Source organism: Chinchilla lanigera, unplaced genomic scaffold, assembly GCF_000276665.1.
Source record: "Chinchilla lanigera isolate Chin_1 unplaced genomic scaffold, ChiLan1.0 scaffold00031, whole genome shotgun sequence".
Taxonomy (NCBI): Eukaryota; Metazoa; Chordata; class Mammalia; order Rodentia; family Chinchillidae; genus Chinchilla; species Chinchilla lanigera.
Window position 1 is genome coordinate 9,249,163 of NW_004955432.1, and position 21,164 is coordinate 9,270,326.

The window sequence follows — 21,164 nt, forward strand, 5'->3', positions numbered from 1 at the left end:
AAGTGCAAGGTCGTGAGTTCGGTTCCCGGTACCAAAGAAAAAAAAAAAAAAAAAAAAAAAAAAAAAAAAAAATGTTAAGTTTCTAAAGCATAAATAATTAAGTCCCTACCCTGTGTAAAAGCCTTTAACTATTGTTTCACATTAAACTGTAAATTCTTATCTTTCCCAACCTTTTTTCAGTTTAATCCCCTGTTCATTCCATGCTAGTGACCCTGAGTTCCGTGCATACTCACTAATTCTTGGATAGTGCATTATACCTGCTTTTATTATACAGCTCCTTGTCACTTAATTTGATCATTGTGTTAGCTTTCTGTTACTGTGCCAAAATACTAGATAGTTAAATTAAAAGGAAGAAAGTTTATTTTAGCTAATAATTTCAAAGGTTTCAGTCCATGGTATGAGACCCTGTTGTTTTGGGCCTGTGGTAAACAGTACATCATGGGGAGAGTGTGTGGCTGAATAGGCCTGCTTACATCAAGCCTGTGAGGAAACAAAAAGAAAATGAGGAATGCATTGTGGTTGCAGTGTCCTCTTTAAGAATGTGCCCCAGTGACCTAACTTCTCCCACCAGGCCCCACATCTTAAAAGGTTTCACTAGTGCCACAGGTTGGACACTAAGCCTTAAACTCGTGAATCTTTAGGGGAATATTCAAACTATAATTCATAAATCAGTAACATATTCAGAAACAACACTTAATGTAATAGACCAAAACTAGCATTTATTGAATATATTAACCAAGGACTATACTACTTTATTTTTATTTATTTATTTATTTATTGTCTTTGAGACAGGGTCTTGCTATGAAGTTCAGAATGGCCTTGAGCTCACTTTGTAGCTGGTCTCGAGCTATCCTCCTGCCTCAGCCTCCTGAGTGCTGGAATTACAGGTGTGCACTACCACACCCAGCTATAGCTACTTTAATATAAAGTTGTTCTTACAATCCTTATAGCTATTCTGACAGTCATTTTCCTCGATGAACAGATGGAAACTTGAGGATTTTTGACCTTCCCCACCCACCTCACGTTGCCTCAGCAGTACGTGCTGATGTTATCTTTATCATAATTTCTTTTCAAACGTAGTATTCAATCAAAAGTATTTGTTTTTAGCTTTGTTTTGAATTCTCTATAGTAGAGGAAATAAATTTAATGATCTTAAAATGCAGAATAATCACTTCCTCCTTTCCTCTATGTATGAACAGTTTTTTCAGTTTGTCATGATTATCTGGGTATCAGTGAGTGGCACGATCCAATATATTTGCATGTAAAAAACTTTCTTCTGGTGTCCTTTTCAGTAGTCAGTATTTTCATTTTTCTTTTACTCTAATTTTAAGGCCTCGTCTCAGACTTGAAAAATTTACTGTTTTTTACTATCATGCAGATTAGCTGAGTATGATTTATGTATAATTAGATTAGAAATTTAAGTGTATTTAACTATAAAACAGGCTGGGTAATTACCTGCATAAAGAGGAAAGGGAAATCATATATACATATACATATATATATATACACACACATGTATATATATATATATATATATATAACTTGATAGTACAAAATACAGCCTGTAAAACCTTAACAGTCTCTGTGGGAAAATGTTACAGTTTAACTTACAGAAGTTAATTTTGGCAGTGTTAAAAATCAGAGATTTAGTGCCGAGGATATAGCTCAATGGCATAAGCACTTGCCTTGCAAGCCTGAGGTCACGAGTTTGATTCCCGATACAAAAAAAAAAAATCAGAGGTTTATAGAACAGCAAAGGCAATTCTGGGCTATAAAGGCAAGATAGAGGGGGCATCACAATCCCTGACCTGAAATTGTACTATAAAACTGCTGTGATAAAAACAGTATGGTACTGGCAAATAAACAGACCTGAAGATCAATGGAACAGTTTAGAAGATACAGAAAAACCTCCAGACATACTCAGCCACCTTATCTTTGACAGAGATGCCAAACACATTCACTAGAAGAAAGATAGCCTCTTTAATAAACAGTGCTGGAAAAAATGTCTCTGTACATGCCAAAGATTAAACTTGGACCCATATCTTTCACCATACCCTAAACAAATTTGAAATGGATCAAAGATCAAAATATTAAAACACAAACATTAAATCTTCTGAAAAACGGAATAGGTAAAACTCTTAAAGACATTGGTGTAGGCAAAGACTTTATGAATAAAACCCTCATCACATAGGAATTATCACAAAGAATCAACAATGGGGATCACATTTTATTAAAAACTGTTTGCATAGTAAGAGAAGCCACCAACAGAGTGAAGAGGCAACCCACAATATGGGAAAAAATGTTTTCCAGCTGTTCCTCAGAAAAAGTATTACTATTGAGAACATATAAAGAACTAAAAAATATCAGACCTCCCAAACTTAAAGACCCAATCCAAAATGGCCCTCTGAGATGAACATACACTTCTCAGATGAAAAAATACAAACAGCAAATAAATGTTTGAAAAAAATGCTCAATATCATTGGTCATTTGAAAGATGCAGATTAAAACAACACTGAGATTCCATCTCACCCCAGTAAGAATGGCTATCATCAAGAAATCAACCAATAACAAATGCTGGAGGGGCTGTGGGGAAAAAGGAACCCTTCCCCACTGTTGGTGGGAGTGTAGACGGGTGCAACCACTGTCGAAATCAGTGTGGCGATTCCTCAAAAACTAGGATTAGAGGTCCCATTCGACCCAGCTATTCCCCTTCTAGATATCTTCCCAGAAGCATTAAAGACATAGTACAACAGCAATATATGTGCACCCATGTTTATAGCAGCACAATTTGCAATAGCTAGATCTTGTAAACCACCCAAGTGTGCATCCACTGAGAAATGGATATAAAGGATGTGGTCTTCATGTACAATGAAGTACTACACAGTCATAAAGAAGGATAAACTGGAGACTTCTATAGGTAAATGGATGCAACTCAAGACCATACTGATAAGTGAAAGAAACCAGACTCACATGTGTAAACATTGTATTGTTTCCCTAGTGTGAGAAACTGAGAGAGTAACAAGATGAAAAATGTACAATAGATACTGATTTTACAATATTGATTTTACAGTATCTATTGTACATTTTGGATCTTGTTACTCTCAGCTTCTCACACTAGGGAAGAAACTATTCAAAAGGAAAGAGAAAGTAGGATGAAGGAATGTAGAAAAGGAGGAAGAGAAAAGACACACACACACACACACACAATAGTTAAAATAGTTACACTAAATTTCTCTTAGTTCATTGAAAAGGGTTTGTACTAATATTGTTTGGACAATTAAATGCCTATATCTTGTACTCTGAGTAATGAATTTAAAGATAACAATATGCAGTGTATTAACTATTGTTACTTTCCTTCTGTTGTTTTGAAATTTTTAGTGTTTTTCTCTTTAAAATAAAAAATAAAAATGGGAGGTTTATTTGGCTAAGAAATTGATAAAGTGTAGCATTTCTCCCCTGCATTGTTTCTTTATGATAGGCTTCATAATTACTGTTTCCCAATCTAATTTAAATAAGTTTTCTTTCATTAGAATGTGCAACATGCTGCAGAAGCATTCAAGAAGTGGCTGAAGGAGGAAAGCAAAAGGTGCGGCTGCTTACCAGAAAGGAAACATGGGAAATACAACTACCAAATTCCGAAAAGCACTCATCAATGGTGACGAAAACCTGGCTTGCCAAATATACGAAAATAACCCTCAGCTAAAAGAATCCCTTGATCCAAATACATCTTATGGGGAACCCTACCAGCACAATACTCCATTACACTATGCTGCTAGACATGGAATGAATAGAATATTAGGGTAAGTATTGCTTTAAACCATTTGGTACCAAGTTGGTGAAAGGGAAGACAACTGTGGTCCTTGAAAATAGACATGTGTATGTCATATGGTGTTGTAATGAGCTAAACTTTATAAAACTGAATAAATTATTTTTCGTGTTAAAAATTTGCTGTGATCTTTATGATTTAGTGTGATTATCTGTACTGTGCCCAAATTAGACCAAAGCCTTTAATATCACAAGTTCTTTCTTCTGTAAACATACTTGAAGCTGTGATATGTTTCAAAGTGTCAGATACAGTGTTTAATTTACCAAATACTAGTATTTAATTTATATTTTAGTTGTAAAAATTACTCCCAAAATTGTAGGGAATGGTGCCGAAAGAAAAATTCTAAACTCCAACTAGCTATTTTAACTTGAAAAATAGGTGTTTTTGCCTTGTCTATTTATGATCAGGTTTTTTCTTGTCGTAGGTCCAATTATTTACAAAGTTTCTCTCCTCTCTTCCTCTCCTTCTCCTTCTCCCTCTGTTTCTTTCTTTTGTGGTCTTGGGGATTGAACTTGGGCCTTCACACTAAGCAACATCCCCAGCCCTTTTTACTTTTTTATTCTGAGACACAGTCTTGCTTAATTGCTTAATTCTCAGGCTGGATTTAAACTTGCTACTCTCCTGCCTCAGCCCCTCAGAGTGCTGGGATTACAGGACTGTGCTAGCAAGTGCAGCTGAAAAGATCTAACGGCAAAATGAAAGGAACAAAGAACAATAGAACAGTAGTTTTAAACAGATCTCACTTTTTAAAAGTTGGTTATATAGTTATGAAAGTCTGATGCTAAAAGAGAACTACTTCTTGATTTATACACTGAAGTATAATACTTAAATCAGTATTGAAAGCTCTTTAGAACTTGACAAAAAACCTTTTAAACTTTTTAATATTTCTTCTCAGTGTGCATTGTTCATATTTCGCTGCTCCTTCTGGAACCCCCAGAATATGTGGGCTGAGTATTCTGTTTGCTTGTCCATGCTGTTGTCTGTGTCAGGAGTATTCTCTGTCCTTGTTCCTTCCCCTTCTCTCTCTATCTAAATGTTGCACGTTCTTTAAGGTCCTGTACATGCTATATCTGTCTCCTTAGACTGTCACAACCCATGAGAACCTCAATATTTTTAAACTTCTGTGACTCTTTTTTTATTAGCGTCACTTACTTGCTATATACTACCTCATTGTATTTTATGTTAATATGCCTTCCCTCTGTTTTCCTGTATAATAACTTTTTAAAGATTCTTTGTATTTCTAGTATCTAGCATAGTATCTTAGATAGAGTAAATAGACGTTTTATAAAACCATTATACAAGGAAATATCTTTATGAGCAGTATTTGTTTTTCGTTTTTTTGAGACAGGATCTTGTTATGTAGTTCAGGCTAGCCTTCAACTCACTATGTAGCCCAGGCTGGCCTTGAACTCACAGTGATCCTCCTGCCTCAGCCTCCCAAGAGCTGAGATTCCAGGTGTGCAATACCACAGCCAGGCTATGAGAAGTCTTTGTGCATGTAAAAAAATTTCGTAAATAATTTAGGTCATCTAGGTCCAAAATATATCAAGTATATTTTGACTTATATAGATACTGCTAGCCAGGCATAATGTTGCACGCCTGTAATCCCAGCACTAGGGAGACTGAGGCAGGACGATTGTTGCAAGTTCAAGACCAGCCTGGGCTACAAAGTGAGCTCAAGGCCAGCCTGAACTGTATAGCAAGATCCTGTCTCAAAAAAATAAAAAAAGGATATTGCTGTTACCTCATTTTTGCATTTATTTTTAATTATCATTTATCTTTTTCGATACCAGTTCAGAAATCATCTACAATTTAGCTAATTTGAAATTTTCTATTTTTATACCCCAAACTGGGTCCTTGTATTAAGGACAGTGATGTATTTTGCTCGTATAACAATGTAATATAATAATGGCAAATATGTACTGAAGGTTTATTATTTTCTGATGCACTACATGTATTATCTCAGTTAATCCTCATTACAGTTCTGTGAGGTAGTTTATTGTCTGTGTCTTACAGGTGAGGAAACTGAAGTACCATAAGGGTGAGTAACTTGTCAGAATGCTCATAGCTTGTGAGTGGCAAAGCTAGTTGCCCAGGTATATGACTGCAGGCTTGGAGCTCTTAAACAAAGACTCTTACCTTATCACACACAGATCAACTGATGTGTCATGGCTGCCTCAGCTACTTATTAGCAAGGCACATTACTTCTAGTCACTCTCAACTTTGGTTTCCCTATCTGTAAAATGGATATTTATCTCAAACACCTTATAGCATTAATGTTATGGTGTATATATTATGATGTGTATATTATGTCTAATGTATAATATACTGTTAATGATCTTTATTCTTTTTTGCACCTGAATCCTACGTGCAAATCATCTTTTAACTTAGTCTTTTACTTAACCAAACCTGCTGAGTTCACTAAATCTTGTCTTTTGGGTTTTTTTTATTTATTCTTTTTATTCCCATTCCCCCCCAACTTAGTATACTCTTTTATAAATTTAGTTCGCTCTCTATCAACTGACTGCTTCCAATAAAAATAGCTGGCCCATAATTTTTTCTTTTTGCCAGTCTGTTCTGGCCTAATCTTCCATTACTTCCCTACATTATCCTGGCAGTCAGATTGTTTTACTTCTTTTCTGCTTTCCCCACTTTTAGGAATTTATACTTCCTGTTCCTGTTGTTCCTGTTCTTTGATTTTCAAATGTCTTCTTTCTTTTCTAATTACCTGTCCTTTCAGTCCTAACTTGGTTTCTACCTTATTTATAAATTCATTCCCAAGTACTTGGACCTGAAGTACACTTTGTGTTCTCCAAAATTCCCACCGCTTACACTTAAAACCATACTTTCATTGTTAAACTCTTCTCCTCCATTAGATTGTTGATATCATAATATAGTACTAGACATTTAGTATTGATCTCAGTACACTGTTGGTTGATTAACTTATTAAAGGTTGATTAATGTATTAAAGCATCTTAGTAGGACCTTTTTGGTTTTTTTAATATTAGTGAAATTATAAAATTGTTGATTTAGCCTTTAATATTGAATACTCCATCAGATCATATGATTAATTAAAACTTTGTTTAGAATAGAACATAAAATGTATTTAAATGCTACATTTGTAGTATAACTTACAAATATACTTTACAAATTGGAAAATATTATATAATAAAATCATTTAGATCCAGGGGTCATGGTACATGCCTGTAGTCCCAGCTATTGAGGAGGGTGAAGTAGAGGAATCTCTTAAGTTTATGATTCAGGACCAGCCTGGGCATCATAGCAAAACCCTGTCTCAAAAGAAAGAAAGAAAAACAAGTGTTACTGAAAAACTGTTCAGTATCACTGGCCATTAGAGAAATACAAATTAAAACCACACTGAGATAATGTCTTACTCCAGTAAGAAATGGGATGTCATCAAGAAATCAACCAATAACAAGTGCTGCTAAGACTGGGGGGGAGAAAAGAACACTTCTGCATTGTTGGTAGGAATGTAAACTAGTACAACCACTAGGAAGTTCCGCAAAACACTAAAACTAAAAATTCCATTCAACCCAGCTTGTATCCCTTCAAGGAATCTTCCCCAAAGAGCTAAAGTCAGCATATTACAGTGATTCATGCATGCCCGTGCATACAGTGAGTGATACATGTATACCCATGTTTACAGCATCACAATTTACAATAGCTAAATCTTAGGAACAGCCCATATGTCCATCAGTAGACGAATGGATAAAGAAAATGTATTTATACACAGTGGAGTAGTGTTCTGCCATAAAGGAGAATAAATGAGGCATTTGTAGGTAAATGGATGCATCTTGAGACTATGTTAATTGAAATCAATCAGAATACAAGGTAAAATATCACATGGTTTCTCTTCTATGAGAAACCCAAAATATAAAGAACAAAATAAAGGATGGAGATAAATAGGAAGTAGGGAGATCTTTCTCAAGTGGGAAGGAAAATGAGATGCAGGGATAAGAGGAAGGAAGGGAAAAGGAATTTTTAAAAAAGAGCTAAACTAAAAATGGAAATGGAGGTTTTTCAAATGGGAAGGTGAACAAGAGTTAGAAGAGATTTGGGAGGGGTGGGAGAGGGGGAAAAAAGAATTAAGGTATGTTATGTACATGTACAAACTCCCCAAGACAAACATGGTCATTATGTTCTGAAAGTGTTTATTAATAAGAAAATTATGTGAAAAGAAAAAGAAATGTTACCAATCCAACTTACCACTCATTCATACAAAAAGAAAACCATTTAGTCTGGTGATTCTTAAAATGTGTTTTGAGGATTCCTAGATCCCAAGACTATTTCAGTGTGAGGTCAAAACTATTTTTATTAATGCTAAGATGTGGTTTACCTTTTAACTATGTTGGCATGTGTCCTAATAGTACAAAAAACAGTTAAAACTGTCACAACAAACTATTCTGTATTCATCACTGTAGGCACCTGTGGTTAAAAAAAGAAAGTTTACTTAAAAATATCTTCTATGAAATAGGAAAATTACTAATTTTAATTAATCTCCATCCTTTTAATGTTAATTAACTTAATATTAATATGATCTCCATCTTTTTAATATTCTGTGTGACATCTAGGAATTATGTAAAGCGCTGCTGCATAGCGCAAGGTATTATAACTCAGAGAAGCACTTGTGATATTTGAGTTGTGAGTTCAACTACTTCTTTATCAAACACTACTTTATATCCAGCAACAACTGTAAAAACAATGGTTATTCAGACTTGAGTACTTGGCTGGCATCTTACTGAGAATGATGGAGTCCCACTTGAAGGGAAACAACTGCTATATTTGTTGTTAATGATAAATTTTGAGTGTTCAAGCATGTTACAAGTTTGGAAAACTTGTATCACTATCTTCAACTTGACAACTTTCCAGTACTTACTTTTCTGATGAGATTGATGGTGATATAAACTAATGTAAGTTTGTAGTTTGTGTTATATAATGAGATGTGCCAACATCTAGAAGGTCTGTATAACTTAATGAATCAGTATTTTTCAGGAGATCACTGTGTGATTTAAAAAATACTATGCATAGGTAAAAGATTTGTTCAGAAAGTATAGGCTAGGCCAATGAATTTTAACCTAACAGAGTACAAAAAGTTCATTGTAGCAGGGCTGTCCTAGTTATTCATAAAGCTGAGGCAGGAAGATGGTAAGTTTCAGGCCAACTTGGGCAACCTAATGAAACTATGTCTCAAAGTTTAAAACAAAAAAAAAGGTGACTATAGCTCAGTGATAGAGCACTTTCTCTGGATTCAATGTCTAGTTCCAACACCAGTTGCAGTGGAAACGGGGAGGGTGTTTCCCATCTGCGTACTCCTGCCTGAGATTCTAGCATAAGAGCTTTGAATTAGAAGTTGCTGACTTCAGAGTTCCTCTTTCTAATGTTGCTCCTTCAGGTATCTCGGGATGTTCATTGTTTTTCTCTCCCACAGTCAAATATTAAAGTGTAAGTTGATACAGAACATAGATAACTAGCCCAGCTGCTTGGTGTGTTGTGGACTTTGGCTCTGACTGTCACACACATAAACCAGTACCTAAGTATAGCAGTTAAAAGTAGACTTGAAAATGTTGTTTTTGGAAATGGGCACATTGTGAAAATAAGAATGATTCTCCTCAAGTTCAAAAGCAGAGTCTCAATCTCTGCTCAGGTTTATCTGTTGATTATTTTATTTGCACATTTTATAAAATATAAATACTCCAAAGCTCTTAGTAACCAGCAGTAATTTTTTAAATTATAAAAGGGTCTAATGACCAACAAGTTTAAGGTTTGCTCATCTAGTTAACATTTTTGCTTCCTTTAAGCCAGAAATATATCTGTCTGTCCCTATCATATTATTATTCTATTGAGTATTTGAATACCTATTAAAAAGGTGATTATACATTGTCTTATAGTACCAGTTTGGATTATTTTTATGATTTGACTGTATACTTTATACTTAACTTTTACTTTATTTTAAAACTTCAGCCTCCAAGTCTCAGATGTTTTTTTCCTTAATTGTTTGAAGAACATTGACTCATCAGTTCTTTATTAAGACTTTCAATGTACTGTACTAAAAGTAGAAATTACCTTGTTGCTCTCCTTTCCTAAAAATAAATCTAACACTTAATTTATGGATTCTTTTGTCTTTGGAAATGTAGTGTAGAGGGAACCACAAATTATTTTTTTCAGTTTTATTGGGGTATAATTGACCAAAATTGTATGTATTTCAAGGTGCACAATGTGATGCTTTGATATAAAATCAAGTTAATGTGTATGTCCACCACCTTGTTTTGTTACTTTTTTGTGTATGGTAAAAATACTCAAGATCTGTTCTTGACACAAATTTCAATTATATAATACTTAATTATTAACTATCATCACTGTCCTAAACACTTACTAGGAATTGGATTTTCAGCTTTGAAGTAGAGCTTATCTTTTAAATTTGTCTTCTGTGTATTTCCGGCAAAAAAAAGTGGTTTTCATCCTTCCTTTCCATTTTAGGACATTTCTTTTTGGTAGAGATGGAAATCCAAATAAACGGAATGTGCACAATGAAACATCTATGCATTTGTTGTGTATGGGACCTCAGATTATGATATCAGAAGGAGCCCTTCATCCTCGCTTAGCACGCCCTGTAGAAGATGATTTCAGAAGAGCAGATTGTCTGCAGATGATCTTAAGATGGAAAGGAGCAAAACTTGACCAGGGTGAATATGAGAGAGCAGCTATTGATGCTGTTGATAACAAAAAAAACACACCCCTTCACTATGCTGCTGCCTCAGGGATGAAAGCCTGTGTAGAGGTACAACTTTTCTAATATTCTGCATTGTAAAATTTGTGTCTTGGTAATAGGTAATAATCAGTATTTGTTTTGCTGGTCTTAACAATATCTTAACTAGCCATTTTTGTTCCTTTTTTCATTCTAAAAAAAATCAGGACTCTTTTGAAATGAAGTTAGCAGGTTTAGATAGGAAAAACCCTACAGTTACAGTCAACTTTGAAATAAAGTGGAAGTGAGAGCAATTAAAACTTTGCAACCTCTTCTTGAATGACAGTCACCAATTAAGCACTGTCTTATTACAAGTAATAATTTTAGTAGAGATACATTGTACTTTTTGTTGATTTTATTATATACAATTTATTCATGTTGCATATGGCAAATCTTGACAGTTGGGGCCTATAATATATTTTGTACAATTGGTCAGTTCACAAAGCCATGGGTAGATATTCATGACTGCATTTACTGAAATCTTTAATTCTTGTAATTTTAAAATGTGGGGTTTTTTTTCTGTTCAGTCTGCACTAAAGTATACTTGAATGCATACTGTATTACATTTGAATTTTTAGTACATATTTTATATATAACTATATAAAAAATCTTAACAGGCTTAGATATAGTCATTCATGTAACATGGAATCTTAGCTCAGAAATCATACAATATTTAATATTACCCCTACTATACATACAACAGAACAGATATTTCTCAGCTATCAACATTCATATCAATCCATATATAGCTCATAGAAGTTCTTTTGTATAAATACATTTGACTGTGAGTAGGGACCTTTTAAGATTAGATCACAGAGTATTTTCATTTTTAAAATTGTGTATCTTTATTGGAAAAGCAATGATTTTAATGAGATTAAAATACAGGTCTGTAAAAATTTAATGTTTATTGAATGTTATACTTTAAATTGACCAATGTATCAAAATATGAATATATTTTCTTAAATCATTTCTTTAGTATATCTGAAGTATCCATTCTTTTTATGCTGGACTTCTTGTGATCTTGGATTTTGCTTACTCTGCTTACTGTGTACTTGCTAATCTTTAGAATCTGTCACTTTATATTTTATTTCTGTGTTACCATTTTTCTACTAGTAGTGGCAGTCAGTAACCTGAGCTACTTTTTCAAGTACTGCTTCCTAACACCGACTCAGTGTAGAAGGAAGAATGTCCTAGGATTTGTGGTAGAGGACTAGTAGCACAATTCCTGAAGCTTTTTATAGAAGACTTTCTGGATATTGTTCTGTGTTCACCTCCTGTAGATTTCCTGCTTTAGTGACTCACCATTATTGATGGGACTGCATCATATTTCTCAAGAGGGTTAGAGCAGGAAATAATTTATTTTGAGGGGGGTAATGATGCTTTTAAATTGCTGCTTTAATAGTCTTTTTTCAAGAATTTCTCAAAAAGCATTGCTTTGGTAGTTGTCGATTCTGAAGTATATTTATAATAATCTGCTTGTTAAATTGTTGAAAAAATCAAGTGTGATGTTTTTACTAACATTATTTTGTTCAGTCAGTGAAGGAACTTAATGCTGTGTTTATTCTGTGCTATCTGCAAGGCTTAATGATTTTTGTGAGGGGTGTGTGTGTGTGTGTGTGTGTGTGTGTGTGTGTGTATGTACGTACATGCACTGCGTTATCTGTCAAGCATATGATGTTATATAAGCCATACCATTTGATGAGTGTTTTCATTTTCCTATATTCAGAACAACACTTTGACTTCATGGAAAACATCCCAGTAGAGCTCTATGAATACATATCTTACATTTATTCTGGTATTCATGGACAAATTTCAGCATAACATATTACCTATATGAAGCTGATCTTTAAAGTCTTTTGTCTGACTATACTCTTGCTCAGCCTTAAGCCCTTATATTAATTAAACTGAAAAAGTTTCCTTGAGAAGCATAAATTAACTGATCCTCAGAAGCCTCATTGTGTTTTCTAGTATAACTTCATGAAATAAACATATTGCAGTATATAATTCACTACATGCTGGTAGAGCTTAGAATATTAGTTTTCCACTATCTTTAGGTAATGTCGTACTACTTTGATGAACTAGAAAGGTTTAGATTCTACTTATAAAAATTAGAGTACTAAGTAATTTAAGTATATTTTTCTAAATTTATTTCTCTGCCTGGTTGTTTTTAGTCTTTAGCCTCAAGAATGATAGTGGTAATAACTAATACCTGTATTGTGCTTTCCAGTTTTCATAGTGTTCATTGGTATAAAACATAATATAAAGATGTGAGGTATTTACTAATTTTTCCTAAAATCAAGAGACCATTTTATGGTAGAAAGAGCAGTGGTGTCTAGGTCTTCTCTGTGACTAACTTGGAGACTTTGCATGACTCATTCAACCTCTTGGATGGTTGGGAGAAATAATCTCAGAATTATCCCAAAGACTCTTTTTATAGCTAGTTTTTTTATCAGTCTGTGATTACCTTAAAATATATGCCATTTTTAGCTTTTAAGATTATTTTTTTCCTCCAAGGTTAAGACCAACCTGGCTTTTAACTCTGAAGGACTTATATTTATGGAAACATAATCTTCTTTGCCTGTGGAAAATGTTTTCTTCCTAATGTTTTTTAAGAGTAGAATTGATGAAGATATTGACAGTTTTCATGTGTTCATTTAGAGATTTAAACAGATAGTTTCCTGTAGCTCATTATTTTTACCATAGAAATCAAGCATTTCTTTTCTCCCAGTAGTGTTGCAGGGTGTTTGTTTATTGTTTTGGAGACAGAGTCTCATTGTTTATGGTTCAGACTGGCCTTGAATTCACTATGTAGCCCAGGCTCCTGTCAAATGCTTGTCAGTCCTTCTGCTTTAGCCCCCCAGGTGCTGGGATTACAGGTGTGCACCACCATGCCCAGCAGATCCTTCTTATAATTGTGTTCTATAATAAGTACCCGTGCACACACAAAAGCACAACATAAACTTAAAACTCCATAAACCTAGAGTTCTGGGACCCTTTAAGAGTGAAGGTTAAAAAACAAAGTGTGAAAGTAGTTTCTCCTGATTATCTTGTTTCTATTAATGATGTTATTCTCCCTATACCCTGTCTTGACACCTGGACTTATTTTAGACTATTCTTTCTGTCTTATTTTTAATTGCATCAAACTAATACCACTCACTGGCAAAGTAAAACTCTTCCTTGTCTCTTTTAGCCAGTCCCTTTTTCATCTGTGTCCTACTCTGTACATATCAAGTGCTTTATGTCAGATCTTCACTTCAGAGCATTTTTTTAGACTTTAAAGCAAGACAATGTAGAATTTCACAAATACTAATTATTCCAAATTATAAGAAAAAGTTCAAAGACCCTATAGTCTTGTTTGAAAATTAGAAGTGCTCCTATGATAAACATTTATTAAAGGTAAACTATAAGATGGTGCACACTTGTAATCACAGCACTTGGGAGGCTGAGGCAGGACGATCACCACATGTTTGAGGCCAGCTTGGGCTACATACTGGGTTTAAGGCCAGCCTGACTTACATAGTGAGACTCTTAAAAAAAAAAAAAACAAGATAAAGTATAAGAAAAGCTCCTTTAATTGTAATTTTTTATGTAATAAAGAATTACTCAGGGGTTAATTACCTTTTTTCTGAGAATGACTACATGATAAATGTATCAGGAAGCTCTGCCTTTGTAGCCAGAAAGCAGCTATTGACAATACATACATAAGGGAACATAGCAGTATTGCAATAATCCTTATTTAATGGACATTGTCATTTTAATTTCTTACAACTTTCACATGTCAAAAAATATTCTTTTTTTTTTTTTAACAATTTAAACATATAAAAGCTATTTTTAGTTCCTGGGCTATTCCAAACCAGGTAGCAAGACTGGATTTGGTCATAGTCCTTAGTTTGCAATAGACCTTTGCATAATGTGAACAACTGATAAAGGAAAGCGAAAATGAGTTCATATTTTAAGAACTTATTTTAAATGTGTAAAATAGCATTATCAATATATACCAAGTCCTATGTATTTTACTTATACACAAGACTTAAAAATATTACATACAAGTACCCTGCACACAAAAACAAAACTTCATTAAAACATACAACTTTCAAATTTACTATTATAAATAATAAACGTTTTCCCTCAATTTCTGGACGTCTTTGTTTCCTATCTTGGAATATGAGGTGTGCTTGAAAAGTATACAGAATGGAGAAATTGTATGTTCACAAAAGCCAGGGAATACCTGTAGCAAGTGGGTACCTCCAACTTGGTGCTGAAGAAAAGCGAGTTCTGTGAGGCGAGGGCAAAAGATAAAGTCTGATACAGGACAGTCAAGGAAAAGACAGTCCACCTAGACTAACATCCATAGTTTAGAGAGAGGAAACTAGTGTGCACACAGAACGTGATACTGAGCCCCCACGACATCTTGGGAAAGAGCCATACCAAGGGAGAGAGCAAGGCAGCCCCTCAAAGACAGGCAGGGTTGTTAAATAAGCCCACAGTCAAGCTGTCTTTCCCACTGGACACACAAAGCTGAACAGCTCCAGCCTAGGGACTCAAACCAAAAACAGAAAGGGGAACCGTTTCATAGCTATATGCCAGCACTCTGTCCCCAGAGCCAGTGGGAGGCAAGATCCTGGGAGAGAAGATTCCCCCAACACAGACAATTTTAATAATAACAAGCCACCTATTTCTCCTACATACAATGGGAGCACAGCACATGGAGCATTGAGCACTCTATCCATGAGTGTCAGCCACCTTCCTTGGAAGGAGAGGACAGTAGCAGAAAAGAGCAGAAGGAAGTGAATCTCGGTTCGGTGACAAAATCAGAAATCAATTCTGTGACAGCGTTACACCCAAGAGCCAGGAGAGAGAGAGTACCATCTTGTGATTCCTGTAGGTGGAGCTGAAACAAACAGCAGCAGTCAGAACCTGGGTTAGCAGATTTGGGCCACATAATAGGCAAGAAAAAAACTGGAGAAATTTGCAATATTTACCCTCCAAATCAGTCAAGACAGTCAGATCCACAGGTCCACATGGAGCATGTGCCTAGAACTCAAAACCAGAGCATGAACTGGGAGGAGGCAACAGCCCCAAGGCTTTGGACAGGCAGCTGTCTGCAAAGCAGGGAGCGGTGTGGAAGAACTGAGTTCCTGCTGTAACAGCTGTGCAAAAGTTTTTATTTTTATTCTATGATTCTTGTGTCAATTGTGGTTATTTTAACCTTGCTAATTTGTTAGCTTTGTACAATTCTGGTTGGTTCTCATGGTTTCCGTTCTCTCTTTTCATTTTTCCTACTCTTTTGGTTCTTTCCTATTGGTATTGTGTGATCGTACTACTTTGTTCAAGGGTTTCCTGTTTCACTTGCTCCCCCTCTTCCCTTGTATGCTTCACTCCCCCCATATTCAAAGTCCTTCTTTACCCTTCAGTATTTGTGTAAGTGCATTAGAGAATAAATATGAACTAGTGCTATAAATTAAACAGTACTATTTAGGGGCATATTAGGGTAATCCTTAACAAAATTGGGCTTAGAGTAACCAAACAAAATTACCAAAAAAAAAAAAATTAGGCACCAGTAATCTCAGTCTCCCCAAATCTTTAACTACATTGCCGCCCATCTGCATACGTACTCTTCTCCCAAACCCCTTCTGCACAACATTTTACCCAAAGTATGAAAGAATTCCAACAGTCTGACTTCCTTTTTTTTTTTTTAACTTATTAATATACCTTTTATCTTCCTCTCTTCCCATTAACATATCCCCTTCCCTTTCCACTTCTCCATGTGCCAAAACCTCATATCTTCCAGTACAATATAGTCTTCAAGGAGTATTGACAAAAGGGTGGAATTATCACAGGAAGTTTTAATCTATGTGAGTGATGTATGCTCAGGTCTGTTTACGTTGATATAACCAATAAATTCTCTCTTTACAAATAATGATAGGCTCCAACCTAATTAAACTGAAAAGCTTTATGCTTGAACGGTATTCCTGGACAAATATAGTCATGAACAAGTCACTGGAAAATAGGTTCTAACTAAAGAGATGCATACACCAGTGACACTTGCTTTGTACTCTATTCGATAGCAACCCCAAGCACCAAGAAAAAAATAGTACATATGTGTGGTGTGTGTGTGTACAGAACATCAACTATGATGAAAACTAAAACACCCCACAACACACCTCACTTAAAAACCCCAGATGTCCAACACAAAGACAGAATCTTAAAAGTTTTCAGAGAAAAGCAAAATCTCATATATAAATGTAAATCCGTCAGGATCACAATAGATATCTCAACAACTTTAAGAGTTGGCAATGAAAGTGTTTTAAGCCATAAAAGCAAGCTTATTCCAACCCAGACTAACATATCCTGCAAAACTGTCTTTCAAACTTGGAGACATAAGGACATTCATTGAGAAAGAACACCTTAAAAGATACACGAACACCAAACAAGCTCTCCAGAAAATACCCTAGTTAATGAAGGGAAACCATAAAGATCAGAGCAGCAATATTCTAGACAGAGAAAAAACCCAACAAAGCCAAAAAATCAGATAGAATAAATACATCAAGCAAGGCAAGTAGTTAAACAAAAATGGAAAAACAAAGGAATCATCAGCAAAAACAGAACACAATGACAGTAATGAATCATACCTTTCAATGATAATGTAAATAGCATTAGCTCCAGTTAAAGATACATATTGGCAGGCTGGGTCCCAAAAAATATATCAATATGTTGCATTCATGAAAGTCATCTAATCCAAAAAGAAATTAATCGATTAAACCCAAAGGATGGAAAACAATATTTTATGTACCAGGAAAGCAAGCATGAGTAGCAGTCTTATTCTCAGACAAAGTAAACTTGAAGTTAAAAATGATCAGAAGAGGGAAAGAAAAAGACAAATAAGTAAATAAATAAAAGAGCTGGGTGTAGTGGCATATACCTGTAATCCCAGCACTCGCCTGAGGCTGAGGCAGGATGATCCTTGTGAGTTTGAGACCAGCCTGGCCTACAAAGTGAGCTCAAAGCCAACATGAACTGCATAGTGAGACTCAGTCTCAAAAAGACCAAAATAAATAAATAAATAAATAAATTTAAAAATAAAAGAAGAGAGAAGGTCACCACATATCATTTAAGTGAACAATCCACTAGGAAAAGATAACAATTATAAACATTCATGCACTGAATATTGGTGCATATAACTTCATGAAACAAATACTACTGGACAAAAAGATCAAACAAAAAACAGCAAAATTATAGTCAATGACCACAATACCCCAAAGACCCCAATGACCACAACACCCCAGAAATCCACAAAGAAATATTAGAGCCACACCATACCCTGGAAAAATGCACTTCATAGATATCTATCCTTTCAGCAGCACAAGAAGCTTTCTCTAAAATGTTAGTCTCCAGAGGCTTTTAAAGAAATACAAAGAATCAAAATCAATTCCATGTATAATATCAGATCATTGTGCATTAAAACTAGAAATCAATCACAGAAGAAACCACAGAAAATTTATAAACACTTGGAAAGTTAATAACACTGCTGATACTCAGTGGGTCACAGAAGATATCAAGGAAGAAAGTAAACAATTTGTGGAATCAAACAAAAATGCCAGTACAGTACATCAGAACCCATGGAACACAATAAAAGCAACCGTAAGAGGATTGTATTATAGTCCATGCTCATATTAGAAAAACAGAGCAAGATCAAATAAATAACTTTATGATGAGCATCAAGATACTTGAAAAACAATCCAAACCAAACCCTAGTTAGTGAAGGGAAATCATAAAGATCAGAGTGGAAATTACCATTGCAAAAGAATCAACAAATCAAAGAGCTGGTTCTTTGAGACAGTAACACAGTATGTAAACCCTTAGCCAGAGAAGGACAGACAAGACTCTCAGCAGGTAATTAGTAGTGAAAAAGGCAAAATCACAACAAACACCACCCAAATCCATAAGATCACTAGTAATTAGTATAAAAAATTACACTCCAACAAATTGGAAAACCTTCAAGAAATGGACAGGTTCCTAGATACATGTCGGTTACCAAAACTGAAACAACAGGAGAAAAATTCTGAAAAATCTAGTAACAGTGAAATTGAAGCAGTAATTTAAAAAGCTTACCAACTAAGGAATACTCAGGACCTGATGGATTCACTGCTAAATTCTACAAAAACTTGGAGGAGATTATAACACCTGTATTCCTCAGACTCTTCAATAAAATTGAAAAGGAATGTGTGCTTTGAAACTCATCCCAGGAAGCAAGCATTACTCTAATTCCAAAACTAAAGAAAGACCCAAATAAAAAGGAAAATTGCAGGCCAGTTTCCTTAGTAAACACAGATGCAAAAAATCCCCAGTGAGATAGTGTTAAATAGAACGCAACAAATCATCAGAAGGATCATACATCGTGACCAAGTAGGTTTCATCTCACCGATACAAAGACTCAATGTACAAATCAATAGATGTAATGCACTATTCAAACAGTACCAAAGACAAAAACCACATGACCATATAAATAGATGCAGAAAAACCTTTTTAAAAATCCAATACCCATTCATGAATTAAAAAAAAAAAAAAAAACCTGACAAAAATAGCTCTTGATGGACCATAACATATGAAGGTCATTTTTGACAACCCAGCAGCCAACATATTAATGGGGAAAAGCTGAAAAAGTTTCTTCTAAAATCAAGAACAAAATAAGGATGCCCACTGTCAGCTCTCTTGTTCATATACTACTTGAAACATTGGCTAGAGCAATCAAATAAGATAAAGGGATAAAAGTAATAAATACAGTAAAGGAAGAAACCAAATTATTCTCTACATAGAAGACCTAAAAAATTCCACCAAAAGACTTCTGGAATTAATAACCAAATTCAGCAAAGTAGCAGGATACAAAAATTAACACAAAAATGAATAGTGTTTCTGTACCAACAGTGAACTCAACAGAGAAAGAAATTAGCATAACAATACTATTCTCAGTATCATCCAAAAAAATTGAATACTTAGGAATTAACCAAAGAAGGGAAAAACCTGTACAGTGGAAACTATAGAACTCTGAAAATGGAATTCAAATGAATACTGGAAAATGGAAAAGTATCCACTGTTCTTGGCTAAGCAGAACAAGTCTGATACACAATTTAACCTATTCCCAATCAGAATACCAATAGCATTCCTAAAAGAACTAGAAAAAACAAACCTAAAACATATAGAACAAAAAGAGATGTAAAATAGCAAAAACAATCTTGGGCAGTAGGAGCAATACTGGATGCATCACAGTTCCGAACTTCAAGTTATACCCAGAAAGCTACAGTGATAAACACAAAATGGAATTGTCACAAAAACAGACATGTGGATTAGTGAAACAAAATAGAGGAAACAAAAACAATTCCAGGAACATTCAGCTATTTGATCTTTGACAAAGGGGCCAAAAAACATACACTGTAGGAAAGATAGCCTCTTTCATAAATGGTGCAGGGAAAATTGGTACCTACATGCAGAAGACTGAGTTACCATGTACTAAACTAAAATAAAAATGGATTAAATGTTAAAATGGAAACACCTTATCTGGTAGAAGATAAAATAGGCAAAACTCTTGAAATCATAGACGTAAGCAAGGACTTTCTGAAAAGAACTCCAGTGGCACAAAAAATAACATCAAGAATCAGCAAATGTGGTTATATCAAATTAAAAAGCTTCTGCACAACAAAGGCATCTTCAGAGTAAAGAGACTGCCTACAGAATGGGAAAAAATTTTTGCTAGCAACACCTCAGGCAAAGAATAAATAGAGAACTCAAAAAGAATTAGACCCCCAAAATAAAAGACCCATTCAAAAACTGGGCAACTGAAATGAATAGGCACTTTTGAAAAGAAAAAAATACAAAAGAACCAGTAAGTACATGAAAAAATGTTCAACATCACTGGTCATTAGAAAATGCAAATTAAAACAACACTGAGATTTTACCTTACTCCAGAAAAAATGTTAATCATCAAGAGCTAAAATAGTAAATGCTGGTGAGGCTGTATGGAAAAAGGAACCCTCCTCTTACATTGCTGGTGAAAATGTAGACTAGTACAGCCATTACAGAAATTAGTATGGAGTTTCCTCAAAAACTAAAACTAGTTTTGCAATTACATTGTACCAAATTTTCCCCTTCTAGGCATCTTCCCATAAGAGTAAAGTTACCATATTATAGAGTTACAGCAGCACAATTCATAATAGCTAAATGTTGGAAGCAGCCTGTATGTCCATCAGCAGACGTAAGGGTGAAGAAAATGTGGTACCTACACATAATGGAATACTTGGCTATAAAGAAGAATAAATTTGAGTCGTGTAGTAAAATGCATGCAACTTGAAAAAATAAGTGAAATAAATGACACAAGCTTAAATACAGTATGCTTTCTGTCATGAGAAATCCAAAGCATAAATAAAGTAAACCAAAATAAAAGATAAAAAAATTAAATAAAAAGAAAAAAAAATAAAAGATAAAAGGAAACAGGGACATAGATCTTATGCATATGGGAGGGGACCAGGAGATACAGGTAGGGGAGAGAATGTAAAAAGAATTAAGGTATGTTATGTA

General features: G+C 34.7%; 1 protein-coding gene across 4 annotated transcripts in view; it reads left to right on the top strand.

Moving 5' to 3' along the window:
• The window catches only part of Ankib1 (ankyrin repeat and IBR domain containing 1), a 138,411-nt gene that overhangs the window by 28,845 nt on the left and 88,402 nt on the right, over positions 1 to 21,164 (top strand). For all 4 annotated transcript variants that reach the window (XM_013515948.1, XM_005388008.2, XM_005388006.2 and 1 more), the window contains exons 2-3: positions 3,531 to 3,800; positions 10,325 to 10,625. In XM_013515948.1, coding sequence (XP_013371402.1) covers positions 3,613 to 3,800; positions 10,325 to 10,625 — 489 coding nt within the window. In that variant the 5' untranslated portion in view covers positions 3,531 to 3,612. The remainder of the gene's footprint in view (positions 1 to 3,530; positions 3,801 to 10,324; positions 10,626 to 21,164) is intronic.